The 18,011-nt window shown below is 46.1% G+C and overlaps 1 protein-coding gene across 1 annotated transcript; it reads left to right on the top strand.

The window, feature by feature from the left end:
• Positions 1-3,754: 3,754 nt before the first annotated feature.
• On the top strand, positions 3,755-10,115 carry RPS10 (ribosomal protein S10). The gene is made up of 6 exons (XM_004673397.2): positions 3,755-3,847; positions 4,658-4,807; positions 5,011-5,182; positions 7,341-7,418; positions 9,252-9,307; positions 10,029-10,115. Exons 2-6 carry the CDS (start codon positions 4,658-4,660, stop codon positions 10,068-10,070), a joined length of 498 nt encoding a protein of 165 aa, XP_004673454.1. The 5' UTR covers positions 3,755-3,847; the 3' UTR covers positions 10,071-10,115.
• The last annotated feature ends 7,896 nt before the right edge of the window (positions 10,116-18,011 follow it).

Here is an 18,011-nt window from a genome sequence, read left to right as displayed (position 1 = left end):
AAAATACGAATTCGAGGGCCTTCCCTGGTGGTGCAGCAGGTTAAAGCACAGCACTAAGAAGCTAAAGCCACTTCAGCATGAGTTCGATCCCCACTGTGCCCCAGGAGGTGACCACATAGAGAGCGGCTGACCTCTCCTGACCCGCCCGCTGCTCCCCTCACCAGTGTACTTTCTCGATCTGCCTGTTCTGCTCCCCGCTCTGTCTCTGGTGAATTCTCTCACTGCCCCTGCACCTCTGGCCTGTACCCCAGTTCTATATGAATAAATAAATAAATCTTAAAAAAAAATACCAATTCAAAATGGAACTTGTGCTCCTATATTTATAATTGCCAAGATATGGGAAACAACCTAATGCCCCACAACCACTTATAGGTGTAATATAGGGAAACCAAACAAAGACAAAACCTTCAAGCTGATTAGAGAGCTGAGGTACACAGGAAAGGAGGAAGGAGCAAGGTGGAAACCAGGAGGAAGAGCACACGGGATGGTTCATGCATGCTGTGGTGGTGGAGAACCGTGGTGACAACGCTTGAGGGGAGAAACCAAATACTGCCCCAAAACAACAATGTAAGAAAATAATAAATAAATGTTTTATATTTCAATCATTTAATTCTCTCTCTCTCTTTTTTAAAGGATTTATTTATGCTTACAAAACTTGGGGTACAGGCCAGAGGTGTGGGGGGTGAGAGGATTCACCAGAGACAAAGTGGGGAGCAGAACAGGCTGACTGAAGTACACTGCTGAGGGGAGCAGTGGGAGGGTCAGGAGAGGTCTGCCTCGCCCTGTGGGTCAGCTCCCTGGCCAGGAACCGACCCCATGCTGCAGTGGCTGCGGAGAGCTTCATAATGCGGTGCTTTAACTCGTTGTGCCACCAGGGAGAGCCCTAATTCTCTCTTTTTTAATTATTTTATTTATGCATATGAGAGCTAGGGTGTATATATACAAGGCCAGAGATGTGGGGATGGGGTAAGAATTAATCAGAGACAGTGTGGAGAGTAGAACAGGCAGATCTACTGAAAATGTTTTTATCATTTAATTTTCATTGCTAGATGTTCTATTGTATTCTTTTTAGAATCTTAACTAGTCTTTGGGTTATGTTGTTCCTTGTCCATATGTTCAAACTTCTTTTTTAAATACTTCCATACACGTTATGAATACTTATTTTGTGTCTGTATTTCTTCTTTTTTCCTTATTTACCTTTTTGTTTTTGCTTTTGTGTTTTCTATAAATACTTTTTAACTGTGGGAAAGTATGTGCAACATAAAATTTATTAATTTTTTATGGTCTCTTTTTCAAAGATCTCTTTTTTTATTTTTGTATAGAACTGGGGTATAGTCCAGAGGAACAGTGGTAGGTGGGTAAGAGGATTCACTATAGACAGAGTGGGAAGCAGATCAGGAGGTTTTACTGAACTGCTGAGGGGAGGAGGAAGGGACAGGAGAGATCTGCTGTGCCATTTGGGTCAGCTTCCTAGCAGAGGATTGAACTCAGGCCTTCACAGAGATAGTGCTGAGACTTAATCCATAGGCCACCAGGCAGGCCCTATTAACCTTTTTAAAGTGTAAGGTTAATAGTCTTAAGTGATTCATATCGTGCAACTAACCTTCAGAACTCTTTACAGCTTGCAAAGTAATGAATATATATATATATTTTTTTAAGATTTATTTATTTATTCATACAGAACTGGGGTACAGGCCAGAGGCTCAGGGACGGTGAGAGGCTTCACCAGAGACAGAGTGGGGAGCAGAACAGGCAGATTGACGAAGTACACTGCTGAGGGGAGCAGCGGGCGGGTCAGGAGAGGTCTGGCTCGCCATGTGGTCTCCTCCGGGGCAGGCGGCAGGCGGGAATCGCACTCATGCGGAAGTGGCCTCAGATTCTCAGTGCTGTGCTTTAACCAGCTGCGCCACCAGGGAGGGCCTGAATATATATTTTTAAGCAATGAAGAAACTATAGGTAAATATTTATATAACCTTGAATGTGGGGTGGCTTTTCAAGGATTGTGCCAAAGTTTGAAATTATAAGATTTGAACATAAAGAAAAGTGAAACATCTCCAAAATCCCATGAAAACCAAGACAAATAAAAAATTAAGGGATATACATGAAAAGATATGTGATATTAATATAAAATATTAATATATATTGATAACTGTGATATATAAACAGTGATTTCAAATCAATAAACTATCCTCACTAGAACACAGGTAAAGAAAATGAACAGGGCCCTCCCTGGTGGCGCAGCGGGTTAAAGCACAGCACTGAGAAGCTAAAGCCACTTCCACATGAGTTCGATTCCCGCCTGCCCCGGAGGTGACCACATGGCATGGCATACCTCTCCTGACCCGCCCGCTGCTCCCCTCACCAGTGTACTTTGTTGATCTGCCTGTTCTGTACCCAGCTCTGTCTCTGGTGAATCCTCTCACCCTCCACATCTCTGGCCTGTACCCCAGTTCTGTATGCACAAATAAATAAATCTTTAAAAAAAAAAAAAGAAAATGAACAATTTATAAAGGAAGGAACACAAATGCCTAAAAAGAAAACTGTTTAGCCACAAAAGTAAGGCGCAAAAGCAAATTAAAAGAACAGTGAGATTCAGCAATCAAAAAAGATAAACACATGCCTTTTGCAGCAACATAGATGGAGGTGGAAGGGATCATGCTTAGTGAAATAAGACAGAAAGAAAAGGAAAAGTACCGGATGGTTTCACTCATAGCAGGAGTCCAAAGGACCCGGGGAGAAAATAATAATAATAATAATGAAGAGCTATATAGCAGAGACATTTTACTGGAGTGGAGTGGGGAATGGGATCAAAAACAGTGGGGGGAGGCAGTGCACTGGACTATGGTGATGGCACACGGGTGATTTGGTGATGGGAAGCCCACGGGGATTACAAGTAAAAAGGCACAAAATTATGTAAAAATAAACTATTGTATTTTTTTTTAAAGTGAAAGAAAAAATAAAGAACAATGAGATTAATATTTATTAGCTGACAAAATTTAATAAGAATGATATTATTCACTGTCTAGCGTTAACGAGTAAGGTGAATCTTGATAGTAACTGTTGACTGGTATGGCTTCCTGGAAGTCAGTGTGCCATGGGTCAGAACCTGAAGGTGCGTGCTCTGGTGTTCAACAAGCTCACATTTCCAGGAAAATACTGGGCAAGGGTGTAGATATGCGTGTGGCGTTGTTAATTAATTATGACAGTGAAGGGCTTAAAAAACATATGCCCAATCAAATAGTGTTGCTTCAACTCTCCGTCACTGGACTGACACGAAGTCATGAGAGCGACAGGTTTTAATTAATGTGAAAATAGATCCAGGTATTAGTAGGGGTGGGGTGGGGTAAAACAGAGTACCAGGCATACCATACATAATGTACATACAAAACGTCTTATACTTGTATATATATTTGTTGGCGACACTTACAAGTTTGGAAGACAATCAAACTGTTAACATTGATTATCTCTGATTGATCGGATGTTTTCATTCATAACTGTTATTTTATCTGATACCCTTTTCCCTGCTGAAAAAACATGTTACTTGCATAATAAATTTCATCACCAACAAGAAATAAAGAAGTAGCGCTCCTAAAGGGACTATCCAATTATAAAAGTGACCATTTATTGACAAAGCACGGAGGCTCAGAAGCGCCTAATGGCTCTTTCCATAAGGCGGTCTGGGTTCCCGGCTGCGTGTCATTCGTCCCTCAGGCACCGCCGAGGCCACCCCAGACGGCTCGCGGGTCCTGGCGAGGGGGCGGAGCACGCTAGTCCGGAAGAGACGCCGCGGCGCGCCGCGCATGCTCCTTCCTTTCCAGCCCCGGTCCCGGACGCAGCAGCCGTCGCGGTGAGTTTCTCTGGAGTCCCAGTTTCATCGGCCACCATCCTGGCTTTTCCGTCTTGGTGGTCGCCGCGCCACTTCATGTTCGGGTTGAGGGGAACCCTCTCTTATTCCCACACGCCCCTTTCTGAGCATTGAGAGCGATTGACGGTGCACCCAGTGCGCTAGGAGAAACCCTAGTATGCAAAGATTGGCGTCACACGGCGGAGGGGGCAGTATGCAGCCCCTGCGTGGCGTGCGCTCCCCGAGGGAGTCCAGGAAACTGCACGCTTTAACTCCGGAGCAGAAACTAACTCCTGCTGCCCCTCGCCTGACCCTGGAGGTTTAGGGTAAAATGGTAGGAGATGAGCGTGTGACGGTCTTAGCGCTTTGGTTTGGGGTCGGGCATGTCCAGAATCGAGGCCTTGTTCCTAGACCCTTCCTGGAGGCGTGAACGTAGAGCTTGACACATGTTCCGCCATAGGTAGGATCCTGACGACCCCCGAATAGGAAAACAGGGCCTGCGCCCTACCTTTGTGGTTCTGAGAGTGGCAATCCGGGGTGGGTGTTAATCCCTCCCCCCTTCCTGCTTTGTGTTAACGTTTGACACCTTTGGGTCTTACCCAGATTGTGTTTTCTTGGGAGGGGCTGGAGGTCACCGATGGTGGGCCTCAGTTACCCGGAGTTTCTATTCCTCCTTCCTGTGTGCCCCGTTTTAGGGTGTGCTTGAGATTTCAATCCCCTGGATTGATCGTAAGGTCACTTGGGGGTCATGAACTTGAGTACTGGACCCTGCCCGGCATTCCTCAGATATATTCTTGAACTTCCTCTTTGCAGATGTTGATGCCCAAGAAGAACCGGATTGCCATTTATGAACTCCTTTTTAAGGAGGGAGTGATGGTGGCCAAGAAGGATGTCCACATGCCTAAACATCCGGAACTGGCAGACAAGAATGTGCCCAACCTTCATGTCATGAAGGCTATGCAGGTAGTGAGGGGGGTTGGTGAGGTGGGATGCAGGGGGACAGATTTTCCACAAACATTCAAGGCACATTTCAGTGAGATCAAAATAGTAAGAGCTGTTGCCGACTCAGGTGGACATGCCACAAAAGTTTGTCTACAGCATACCAACACATTTCTAGCTTCAGGCCAGTAGTTATTATGGCTTAATGGTCACTCTTCATCTTACAGTCTCTCAAATCACGAGGCTATGTCAAAGAACAGTTTGCCTGGAGACATTTTTACTGGTACCTTACCAACGAGGGTATCCAGTATCTCCGTGATTACCTCCACCTGCCCCCTGAGATTGTGCCCGCCACCTTACGCCGCAGCCGGCCTGAGACTGGCAGGCCTCGACCCAAAGGTATGGTGCCAAAATGCCTTCAGGGGTGACTCAAACTGCTTTTTCGGGGTGGGGCAGGAGGCGTGTAGTGGGCTTGGTTTGTGGGGGAATGAAGTGGTCTGCTTGAGAAAAACTCTTGCTCAAGCCCAGTCCTGGAAACTTTGCCCCAGGGCATGAAACTTGTTACTGGGCTTGGGTCTTTCAAGTCCTCCAAAGAGGTGACAGTAAAAACAAAATGATCGTCTGTGACTTTTCCTGGGAGAGTGGGATTGTTTTCCCCAAGAATTCCAGCACAGAAGTGTTTGCCATGTACAAGAAATAATGCATCGTTTCTTGGCGATAGGAACCAAAGTTGATCAGAAGTCAAGTAGAGGAGAATGAATCTGCATGTAATTATGGTGTGAAAGATATGTATCCATGTGGGAGGGATTATCTACTGACTCCAGATCATTTCTGGCCTGTAGATGTATCTTGTCAAGATTGTGGTTCCTTTAGATTCTTTTAAAAAGAAAAAGAAACTTGTCACAGGAAGAAAAAATGCGGAGACCACTGAGTAGCAGTGGTCGTCACACGATCCAGGACATGGTCCTCATGAAGCTGGGGTTCTGTCATGAAAGCTTAGGGATCTGGTGGTGAGGTAGGGTTTTGTATCTTTAGGGCAGAATGACTTGCATTTCGTTGAAGGGGGGAACTATTGTCTGCACCCTCAGTTTCTGGTGTTGGCCTGGCATTTATTTAGCGACTTAACTGCAGCTTCACTCTTATTTCTGCTGCTTAAAAGGTAACCTGTATCCTAATCATAGATGCTGGGTTACCAGCTCAAGGTAGTGGGTAAGAAAATACTGGATTAAAATTCCACCGTTCATGAAGATATTTTCAAGGTTGCTTTTAAGCATCAGTGTCTTAATGTGGAGGAGCCCACGGGGAAGAACAGATTCTTGGTGGCCTCTGTTTTATGTATTTAACTATTGGAGATGGGGCATTTAACTAAAGATGTTTCGTTTTCGTTTCTTTTTTTTTCTTTTTTAAGATTTATCTGTGCATGTAGAACTGGGGTACAGGCCAGGGGTGCAGGGGCAGTGAGAGGACTCGAGGCAGAGTGGGGAGCAGAACAGGCAGATGGGCGAAGTACACCGCTGAGGGGAGCAGTGAGCGGGTTAGGAGAGGTCTGCTGGGCCATGTGGTCACCTCCAGGGCCGGGGATCGAATTCATGCTGAAGTGGCTTTAGCTTCTTAGTGCTGTGCTTTAACTGCTGCTCCACCAGGGAGGGCCCTGCATTTTTCACTTAGAGGTAGATCTTGTTAAGTTTTAGCTATTCAGATGTTCTTGAAAATGGTTAATTATTCTGTCAAGTAATTGGCAAGTGTGTTGAGAAACACAATACAAGAAAGCAGTCCAGAAAATACATGGCATTTTAACTGAGTTGTGGGTTTTCCTAGGACTTGAGAGGAGCAAAAGTGCTAATGTTTCTAGCCAGCAATTCTGGGTTGTAGAAGTTCTGATACCTATTAACCCAACCAAGTAGTTTCCTGGTGAGAACAGAGATCAGTTCCACCTGCAGCCAATTAAGCCGACCGTGCTCCTCTTCCCGTGGGGTCCGGTGTGCAATGGCTGCAAACAGCAGCTTCCTTGGTAGTGTATGCAGCCTGTTGCTTGTATGGGTTGCTCTAAGGGACCTTGGAGACAAACCTTTCAGGGGTCCTTCATGTCTGCCTTCTTTGTCCCGGATGCTAAGCTCCAGGCACATAAGCAGGATGTCTGGGAAGCCCCAGGTTCCTAAAGTGGGCCATAGTCCACGTTGGCCAAGTCATGCCTATCCCCACCAAGCTGCAGAACAAGGAGCATGTCATTGAGGCTCTGGGGAAAGTTAGTTCAAGCTCCCTAGCCACTGGAATATCTGTGTTTCAAAAAGTAAAACTTCACCACATTTAATGCAAATGAGTTTGGAGATGTGGTAGCCGAAAGGTGACTCATTCTAGGTGGCCTGCATCCTGATCACAGCCCCCTGGATAAATGGCGGGTCCTACACTTGAGAGCAGAAAAGCTGCCTCCTTGTTAGACATGCAACTAAAAATTACATTTTTTTAAAAAAGGGAGATAAAGTCCCTTTTTTTTCCTTTTTTGGCATGAAGGAAATATCCATATTGCCCTGTGTTCACAGTGTTTTCATTTGTGTAGGTCTGGAGGGTGAGCGGCCTGCAAGACTAACGCGAGGGGAAGCCGACAGAGACACTTACAGACGGAGTGCTGTGCCCCGTAAGTAATGGGCTGTACATATCCAGGGGGTGGGAATAAGAGCGCTATGGTCTCAGTCAGCCCTGGCTGGGCCTCAGCACTTGCAGTCACTGGAATGGTTCTTGTTTCCAGTTGCTAGCTGGAGTCTTCCTTGCTTGCCTTGTACAGTGTCTGGTGGGTACAGTTTGGGATGAAAGCCCTCTGACTAGGGGCACTTACTTAAGATCTTTAAAGTAAAACAGTGAGTTTCAGAAAAGCTTTGTTCGGTGTTTTTCTGTATTGTAAGCTCTTTGAGGGCCCATTCAAATTGCCTTTGTTTTGTTCTTAGAGCAAAAACACAGTGCAATGTCTTGTCTTTAAGTAGCAGGAGTGTGCAGTGACTTAGAACATCAGTTTCTTCATCTCACAAATTTTTGTTGACTGCCTATGGTATGCCAGGTGCTGGTCTGGAAATGCAGTGACAATAGTGTGCGTAACAAATGGCTCTTGTTGAACTTGTTTTTGTAAGGAACTACTGTATAAGGGAAAATTAAATGTATGTCAGGTGGTGTGAGTGCTATAGGGCAGAATGGGGGAGGGGCGTGGTGTAATTTTCAGAGGAAGGCTTGCAGAAGTGAGATAGGAGCAAACACTTGAGGGAGATGAGAGGGGCACCTGGCTAGTCTGAGCAATAGAGGATAGCAGGAGAGTTGGGCGTGGGTTTTTTTTTTGTTGTTGTTCTCTGGGCCCAAAAGGTGAGGACATACGGTAGGGACTCATTAGTGATTTTGCAGAAAGACAGGGATCAGCTTGCTTCTAAGAATTCCTCTGTTTTTCTTGCAAAAGCAGTTTTTCTTCCAAAGGAGGTCAAGAAAAATTAGCTCTTGCCTCCTCTTTCTGTGTCATCATTCCTAATTGATCTTAGTGACAAGTGAGCCCAAGGCCTGAGTCACCTTAGGAATAGTGGTGCTGTGGACTCAAGCACAGCAGGCTCTCAGTTCAGAGATAAGTGGCTACTCTTCGAAGTCATGCTGCCTGGGGGATCTGGCAGAGAGGAGTCCCCCGGAGGACAGGACGCTTGTCCTGAGCCCCAGAGATTCCTAACTTGAGGTGGAGCAAGCGTTCCTGGTGAGGAGGGGGTACAGGGAAGTAGAGGGCAGCGGGCAAAGGAAGTGGCCGACAGCGGAACTGCAGGTGGGCATGGTCTGAAATGGGTCAGGAGGGAACCCTGCTTCAACAAGATTTACTGAAACCATAGTTGTCGACTTTAATGCTGCCATTCCCCGCCACCCCAATAATGTGCGTCATAAAATTTGCTAGCACCTCCTCTTATTAGATCAATTAGAAATAGACTACAGTGCTTTTATTTTTTAGCCCAGCATATCTTAAAAATGCTTGATATTTGATTGGTATAAACACTAACAAGACATTTTATATCCTCTCAGATCTTGAGCTTGGATATGTATTCTGTGGGCCTCTCAGTTTGCTTCCTGGGGCAGCAGCACTTGGATCTCATATGAGCTACTTTCCCGTGGTGCCTTTTGCTTCTGTGGGCCTGTGTCCTTAACTTAACCCAAGGGCTGGCCCAGAATATGTGGTAACCAGTGGGAAGCAGGGCTCCTGGGGGCCATGGGAAGAGTTTGTGGCCAGGGTAGCCTTCCTGGAGGAGGCCGGAATGTGGACTTGGATTTGGGAGGATCGCTTGAAGGTGGGAGGAACAAGGGTGACTCAAGGTGCTTTGCTGTTGGCTTGTTCACTCTGCTCAGTGAGGAGTACATCAGCCTGTGTGACTTTGCCTCCAAAACTGAATCCAAGTGACTTCATTCTGCAGTAGATTGGATAATGTGATGAATGTAAATTGTTTTCTCTTTCTAGCTGGTGCAGATAAAAAAGCTGAGGCTGGGGCTGGGTCAGCAACGGAATTCCAATTTGTGAGTATCCCCTTTTTCATTCTCCATGCATAGTATAGTCCCTATTCTGGTTTCAAACCTTATGAGTCTTTTCTGTTTTAGAAATGCAGTGTGTGGTGAATCCCACCCCACCTCTTTCACAAAGCCACACCAGATCAGTTTTTAGATTACAGTATGCAACTTCTATAAGTACAAATCTATGCTACATATAGCATAGTGGTATTTATATTTCACTAATAATGGCTAAATTCCCCTCCATTAGTTTCATGACAAAAAAACTGAGCACTAGAGGTTGAACGGGCTTTTAGAACCAAGCTGGTCCAGAATAAAATCCTCCCTTTTCCTCTGCGTGGTGTGTCCTGGGCCAGATCCCCTCTGAGGCTTAGTTTCTCACCTATGTAAATAGAGGTGATGGTGGTAGCTACCTCTATAATTGTGAGTCAGTTAATCCAGGTAAAGTACCTTGCACAGGGCCTAGCTTGCCATTAATGGGATAACAGCTGTCCTGTGACAGGTCTTTACAGCACACGGTCTCCCTCTCATGTGGACAGGCCTCTGTAGGTATTCCCATGTGCATATGGAAGGCAGTCTTAGGGTAAGTTGCCACATTCCCAACAAATGAGGAAACAACCGTGAAAGTGAGTGTGGCCTCAGGGCACTTGCTGCCTGTGCTCCCTGGGCCCTCTCATTTGGAGGCCCTCTCTGAACTGCTAACTGACGTCATGCACTTTTTCTCTTCCAGAGAGGAGGATTTGGTCGTGGACGTGGTCAGCCACCTCAGTAAAGTCGGAAATTGTTTTCTGTTAAATAAACCTGTAGCCAGAAATAATTAACTTGTGTGTGTTCCTATTTTGTTGGCATTATGTCGCTGAAATGCTTTCAGGGCCAGAATGTAAACTGGACAAGACTGGATCAGTTTAGGGGAGTTATCCTTGCCCAGGGTGACATCACTTGTTGCTCTTAGAGCTGCAGTGCTTGGCTCTGACTTGGGCCTCCTTGTTCCAGCAATTCCTCCTCTCAGAGTCATGTCCAGTGTGGTTACTGTCCTCGAAGGTGGTTGGAAAGCTGAGCATCTTTACCAGACCAGCCAGGCTGCCTCAACTCTGCAGGGCAGGAGGCCTCTGGTCCTGGTGTTAGAACTGAGATTCTGTGCTTGCTGTATGGTTGTATCGGAATCACTGGGGAGGTCAGATTTAAGAAAATCAAAGAAATGCTGTTCCTTAAATCTGTAAAAGACTGACTTATGGGTAAGAAACAACAGCATGGTGTTCAGGTCAACCGTTTCCTAATTTTGGCATTCACGGCTTAGGTTCCCGTGAATCAGAAGAGAAAAAAATGACAAATCAGAATATCCTAGCAAGAGCCAATGAAAGCTCTTGCTATCCCAGGGCTCCTTGAAAAGGATACAATTGCCAGTTTTCCTGAGGCCTTAAAAAGTAGAGATCCCACATCTGACATGAAAAAGTGAACAAGAGCTGAGTGTTGAGTTTTCTTTCAGAGGGGCCATGTATCAGCTCCTACATGAGGAGTGGCATAGCACCAGGATGGTGCAGCCCAGTGACCTCAGCACAACCCTGCAGGTGGGGCTTTGTAAGGTGAGAAAGGGACTTTGGCTTATGGAGCAAACCACGGAGGTCCGTAGTGGTGTCCAGCGAATATGCAGGTCAAGGCAGATGTCAAGATTTTTCAGACAGTATCTGGAGCAACAGCAACTCAGGGAGGACCTTACCACTGGCTAAGTCTTTTTTTCAGCCACCAAAACCGGTTGCAAGAAGTGGATGGTATAGACTTGGGAATCACTTGCAAGCCTAAGCATTGTAAGGACATCTGGGAGCTATGAAGAACCTTCTGAGCTGAGTGATAAAAATACTGAACTACATAGGTGGCAGGTCTGCTGGCAGCTACCTATTGCAGTCTTGGTAGTTGTAAATTAGGCCACAAGGTGGCAGCCGACAGCAACACTATCTGTAAACTCTTGGTCCTGGGATCTGCGTTTTGGAGCCCAAGGCCAATAAGCAAAAGCTGGCTTCGGAGCAGAAGCTTGCTTTGGCAGGAAGAGGTAGTGCTTGGGGAAGCCGTTCCAGTGTGCTGTTGGCTACCTTGCCAGACTGTTTCATTACAATTGTTTTAGTGATGTCAAGTGGTTTGCTTGTGTTCACATGCCTTGTGATGATTTGCCCTGGATTCCTCTATGAAACACTTATTTCCAACCTCTGTCCCACTGGGGTCAAGTGGGTATATGAGTTTCTTCTATAGCCTCTGGCTGGCTCTACTATGTCACGTGCTTAGCTAGGATTCTGTCAACTGCTCATGTGAGATTGTGAGTTCCCAGAATGGGTTCTTCAAGATCACCCATGAGCTCTAGAAAAGCAAGACACAGCTTAAAGCCAGAACCTAAAGATAAAAGCAAACTGGTTGAGGTGTGGCCCTCACTGCCCACCAGACCTGCCCACCACCTTGATAGATTAAAATAGGCTTTTGCTAATCAGTAATCATTGATTAGCTGCTCAGGGATTGATGCTGATAATTGCTCAGGATACAAAGACTTGAGTTTAGGAAAATCATTAGTTAGAAAAACAAAAGTATACCTAAAGTCCATAAAGTCAAATGTGTGTAATCAAATGCCTAGAAGTGCAGAGCCTGGAGTGACCTAGAGGTGGGTTTGTGGAACAGGGAAGGGATGAGACCAGAGCATCTTGAGGTGTTTTGTTTTTTTTTAATGATAAAAATATTTAAAAGCATCCAGATGTCAACAAAACACCTGCATCAAATTTTAAGTGGTATTGAGTTAATTTTGTATAACCTACACGGGAGATAACATCCTCTTGCCGTTTTCCTCCTTGACCCCTGTTTTAGCCATATCAGGCTTTTCTCTATCTTGGTAGGCAGCAATATCCTTTCCGAATTTTTCTTCCAGCTTAACCACTTTTTTTTTTTTTTTACATTTTTAATAAAAATGTCAACATCAGGTTAAGAAACTGATACTAAAAATTAAGGTATTTTGAGTAAAACTAGGCAAAATAATGTGTGTTTATGGTTGTCAGAGGGTCTTAGTAGGTGGGTGAATGGGGGAGAAGCCACCCTAGTGCCTGCCCTTGGGGAAAGCTTTGGGGAAGTTGGTCCAGCTTCCCGGTTTGGGTTCCAGGCCAGCCACAGCCTCACATCTTCCCACCAGCCCCAAACATTGCTAATCACCACCACCACTAGCAGCCAGAAGGCTCCAAAGACTTGAAGTGGACTTTTGAAAGCTGACAGATGAAGATATATTTTCCTAACTTGACACGAGTTCCCCATAGAGGATACAAATCCCATTTCCCTGAAAAATAGGTTCCCCTATAACCAGTGGCAGTAGCAGCTTCAAGTCTGCTTCTGTATTTGCTAATTTAGTAAACACCTTCAGAAAGCAGCTACTATGTGCCTGTCAGACCATGGGGGGCAAAGATGTTTCTGAGGCCCCTACATCCTCCAACCCTGAGGACTTGAGGGCTCTCCAGCACACAACCTACAAGCATGCCTGGCGTGGGTCTCCAGCTGGGCAATGCAAGCCCATCTTGCCTAGAAAGTCCTCATCCCTACCCTTGTCTGGAGAAGCCAGGTCTGCTAAGAGAGAACCCCTACTCGCTGCTCTCCGAGGTTTGGGAATGTGGATGTGATCAGATGTAGCACCCCAGCAGTGTGGTTTCTGGGTTCTGCCACATCTGCTTTAATGCTGAACACTTAGAATGAATTATCCTTTCACTTCTTGGAGAAGTGGGGGAAACGAGATGGGAGAAGAGAGGCTTGTTGATAGCATGAATTAGAGCAATTGTTTTCAAAGCCCACAGTTTCAGTACCTTGTCCTCAAACAAACTTGCTAAAATTGTCAGTGTGAAGCACTCTGACACGCAATGGAGCATCAGGGACCTAGCTGAGCAGTGGTGGGCTTTCTGGTTAGGTTTTCTGGTCTCTCCAGGAAAGCTATGGATAGAAGCTGGCGGTCTCCCGGCAAGTAGGTAACTAGTTGAGTTGGGGTGTGGACAGAGGTCTGACACCCCTAGCCTCCACCTTCCTGCCTCAACTTTGTCTTAAGCTATAGGTACCTTACCCAGACAGAGGCAATCCTAGAAGCAGCGAGCCTCTAGCTGTGCCCTAAACTTTCAGTTATTCTCCATGCCCCAGCCAAATTTATTTCTTTTGAAACCTAAATGTAAACAAGTTATTTCCCAACTTAAAAATCCTTTAAAAACTGAGTTACCAGGTCCTCCCTGGTGGTGCGAGGGGTTAAAGGATAGCACTACAAAGCTAGTGCGGCAACTTCAGCATGATTTTGATCCCCAGCCAGGGAGCTGACCCACAGGGCACAGCAGACCTCACCTGTTGTACCCGCTGCTCCCCTCAGCAGTGTACGTCATAGATCTGCCTGTTCTGCTCCCCACTCTTGTCTCTGGTGAATCCTCTCACTGCCCCTATCCCTCTTATCCCTCTGGCCTATACCCCCGTTCTTTATGGGTAAATAAATAAACCTTAAAAAAACAACACCTGAGGCCCTCCCTGGTGGCGCAGCGGGTTAAAGCACTGCACTGAGAAGCTAAAGCCACTTCCGCATGAGTTCGATTCCCGCCTGCCCCGGAGGAGACCACATGGCGTGGCAGACCTCTCCTGACCCGCTCGCTGCTCCCCTCAGCAGTGTACTTCGTCGATCTGCCTGTTCTGCTCCCCACTCTGTCTCTGGTGAAGCCTCTCACCACCCCTGAGCCTCTGGCCTGTACCCCAGTTCTGTATGTACAAATAAATAAATCTTAAAAAAAAAAAAAAAAAAAAAAACAACACCTGAGTTGCCTTCTAGAGTCTTCCAGACAATGCCAACGTCCTTGCATCACCTGACAGGTCCATCACACCTTTACATCTGCCTACAAAACAAGGCACCAAATTCCAGAATCCATTTAAATTTCCTCAGATTTCTCTGCCTCTAACTTTTGTATACAGCCTTCCCTTAATGGGGAATACTCCCACTCCCACCCACTTGTGGCTTTTCTTCATTTCTCAGTACTCAGATTAAATATCACTTCTAAGGCTTTTCTGACGGAACTCACCCTGACCAAACTCAGGCTAGCTGTGCACCTGTTGGTACCTCCGCTCTCAGCTCTGTGCTGCATGGGCTGCTTGTCTCTTGCCCATTCCCTCTTTGACGTGAGCCCAGCTGGGGTGCTGAGCTCAGAGCCTCACACACGAGGTGTGTAATTGCCAGCAGCGTGAGTGGTGTCCCATAAGGACTTCTCTAAGTAGCTATCCCCTTCTGTGGAAAGGACACTTGTGCAAAAACAAAAAACCAGAAACCTGTGCAGGCAGGCCCAAGTTGGGATACACAAGTAACTGACACAGCCCTCCCTGGTGGCGCAACGGGCTAGGACACAGCACTGCAAGCCAGCCGCAGCCGCTTCAGTGTGAGTTCGATCCCCGCCTGCCCCAGAGGTGACCCACATGGTGCGGCAGACCTCTCCTGCCCCGCCTGCTGCTCCCCTCAACAGTGTATTTCAGTACATCTGCATGTTCTGCTCCCCACTCTGTCTCTGGTGAATCCTCTCACAGCCCCGGGACCTCTGGCCTGTACCCCAGTTCTGTATGCACAAATAAATAAATCTTTAAAAAAAATAAAAAGAGATTCAGTTGGTGAGATAAGTCAACCTAGGGACATATACTAAGTGGTAGGCAGCCCAGTGGCTGTGGCGGGAGTTTTATTGGTGGCTTTTGGGGAAGAGGGGAGCAAATATCTGGATGGAGCCCCCATGGTATGTCCCTGTAAGTATTTGAGGTTGAGTCTTACAACAGAAGCTGGAGGCATTAGTGGTGGCTGACCCACCAGTGCCCCGGGGAGTGAATGGAGAAGGCTACGTTTACTTAGCAGACTTGAGTTTGTATTTTCTTTTTGAGCCTTATTGAGGTAAAATGGACATATAATAAAATGTATGCATTTAGAGTATACAAGTTGATTTATTATTATTATTATTGAGGTAAAATTGGTTTATGTTGTTGGTATTTTGGAGCTATAGGATTCTCCCTTTCAAGTGTAGTCACCATAGTGCACCTGTTACAGGACAGGGAGAGGGACACCCCTGAACCCTCAAACCTGCCTGCTCTAAATAGTTTCTGCCATCTGCCACATCAATACAAAATTTTTTGTGTTCACCAACATTGTGTCTTTAAGTTTATTCATTCTTTTCATTTCTTCTTTTTGCTGCTGCTGAGACCTTCAAGTTTGGAGTCAGCTATAATGTTTCCTAAGCCTGTTATTACTGGTTGTAGATAGCTCACATTTTCTTTCTCTCTTTCAGCTGTTGTTTTATGTTGTCCACTGTTATTTGTCAGAATTATTTTTGTTAAAATTAGTACCTTGAGCAGGAGAGAGAAATGCACAGGATTATGGTGATGGCACACGGTGATTTGGTGATGGGAAACCCGCGGGGATTACAATTGAGATGGAAAAAAAAATGTACAAAATGATAGTACCTTGAATGCTTCTGTCCTGTTCTGCAGTTCTGCTGAGTTGGGTATTTTTGTTCCCATATTTGTGGTATACTCTTGTGTCTCATTTTAAAATTTTTATGAGTTGTAATAGGGGTAGATTTTCAGACTGTTGTCTTTGCACCTGTTGAAGTAATGTTGTTACAGGGCAGGGAGAGGGGCACCCCAAGGCCCCCAAACCTGCCTGCTCTAAATAGGCTCTGCCATCTGCCGCATCGAGACAAGACATATAAGACCTTTCATGGAAAGAAACTTTAATACAGTGAGTGTGCCATACAGATAAGACAAGGAATATAGTTTCTAAATCAAACACCTAACGTTGCCCGTCTCCTTGTGATTAAAAGTCCGCCCAAAAGGGATTGGCCCAAAGCAAGGCCTGAAAGCTGCCGCAAGCCTAAAGCACCCCCTGGCCGGGACCCACAGAAAAGGGTCAGACATGGCCAGACAAGACTGGGAGGAAAAGAGCAAAATCAAAATCAAGATAAAAGCTGCCACAGGTCTCTCACCCACATCTGCTTCACCCAGTCCAGGGCCAAGAAACAAGTGCAGCTTCTTCATGTGTCTCTGCTCCACATGCCTCTCTCAGGTCTCCTTCAGGCCTCCAACCTGCTTCCTTCCTCTTCGGTCTCCTCTCAGATCTTCTCCCTGCTCAGCTCCACTCTCCTTTGGGTAGGACAGGGAACCCGGAAGCTCCCCTTTCCCTGGGGACCCCCCTGTTACACACCTACCACCACATCACCCATAGCCCTCTCCCACAGTGCATTGTGCTCCACACTTTGCTCTCCCCTTTTCTGCTCCCACCCCCACCCTGGATGCCTCAGTTCCATGGTCAGCTTTCAAGGGTTAGTTGGAAATTTTGACTTATTTGACCCTCTGCTTGGTTTCCCTATATCCCACATATATGTGACACCATCCAGTATCTGTCTTTCTCCTGGCTTTTCTTTTCTTTTTTTAAAAATGTACTATTTGTGCATACAAGAACTGGAGTGTAGGCCAGAGGTACAGGGGGTGAGAGAATTCACCAGAGACACAGTGGGGGGCAGAACAGGCAGATGTATTGAAATATACTGCTGAGGGGAGCAGCGGTCCAGACAAGAGAAGTCTGCTGTGCCATGTGGGTCAGCTCCCTGGCAAGGGATTGAACTCATGCTGCAGTGGCAGGTGATAGCTTGATAGCACTGAGACTCTAACCCTGAGTCACCAGGGAGGCCCACTCCTGGCTGTTTTTGATCAGCATAACTCCTTTCAGCTCCATCAATGTTATTGCAAATAACATGAATTTATCTCTTTTTTTAAAGATGTATTTATTTATGCACACAAGAACTGGGGTGTAGGCTAGTGGTGCAGAAGGTTAAAAAATAACTCACCAGAGACAGGGTGTGGAGCAGAACAGGCAGATCTACCGAAATACACACTGCTGAGGGGAGCAGCAGATGAGACAGGAGAGGTCTACTGTGCCATGTGGGTTACTCCCTGGCTGGGGATAGAACACGTGTGCAGTGGCTGGTGTTAGTGCTATATCTTCAACCCCTATGCTCCCAGGAGGCCCCATGAGTTTATCTTTTTTAATTGCTGTATTATGTATATATAACACATCATCTTGATCCACTCATCTGTTTGGGGGTCACTTAGGTTTTTCCCATTGCGTGGCTGCAGTAACATGCAAGTGCGGGTTTCCTTTCTAATTGCTGCTTTTGCATTCTTTATAGATACTTCAGAGTGGAATTACTGGCTCATATGGCAGATCCATTTTTCATCTTTTGAGAAAGCTCCATAGTATCTTCTACTGGGACTAGACCAGTCTACATTCCCACCAACAGAGTAGGAGGGTTCCTTTTTCTCCTTACCCTCACCAACGCTTACAATTTCTGGTCTTTTTAATGTGAGATAGGTGTGAGGTGGCATCTCACTGTGGGCTTTTTTTGCATTTCTCTGACAGTAAGAGACAACTTTGTTTCATGCCATTGACCATCTTTATCCCTTTGGAGAAGTGTCTGTTTAGTTCTTCTACTTATTTTTTTTTTTAAGATTTATTTATTTAGGCATACAGAACTATGGTACAGGGGTGGCGAGAGGATTCACCAGAGACAGTGAGGAGCAGAACAGGCAGATTGACTGAAGTACACTGCTGAGGGGAGCAGCGGGCGGGACAGGACAGGTCTGCTGCACTATGCGGGTCACCTCTGGGGCCGGGGATCAAACTGCAGAAGTGGCTGTCCACAGC

The sequence above is a fragment of the Condylura cristata genome, unplaced genomic scaffold (assembly GCF_000260355.1).
Source record: "Condylura cristata isolate star-nosed mole 26May11 unplaced genomic scaffold, ConCri1.0 scaffold00001, whole genome shotgun sequence".
Taxonomy (NCBI): domain Eukaryota; kingdom Metazoa; phylum Chordata; class Mammalia; order Eulipotyphla; family Talpidae; genus Condylura; species Condylura cristata.
The sequence above is the reverse complement of the archived record's forward strand: the minus strand, read 5'-3'. Positions and strand labels throughout refer to the sequence as shown.

Coding starts and splice junctions, on each gene's coding strand:
- RPS10 (XM_004673397.2), top strand. CDS start 4,658: ATGTTGATGCCCAAGAAGAACCGGATTGCCATTTATGAACTCCTTTTT. Junction 4,808..5,010: donor ATGTCATGAAGGCTATGCAG/GTAGTGAGGGGG, acceptor TTCATCTTACAG/TCTCTCAAATCACGAGGCTA. Junction 7,419..9,251: donor CAGACGGAGTGCTGTGCCCC/GTAAGTAATGGG, acceptor TTCTCTTTCTAG/CTGGTGCAGATAAAAAAGCT.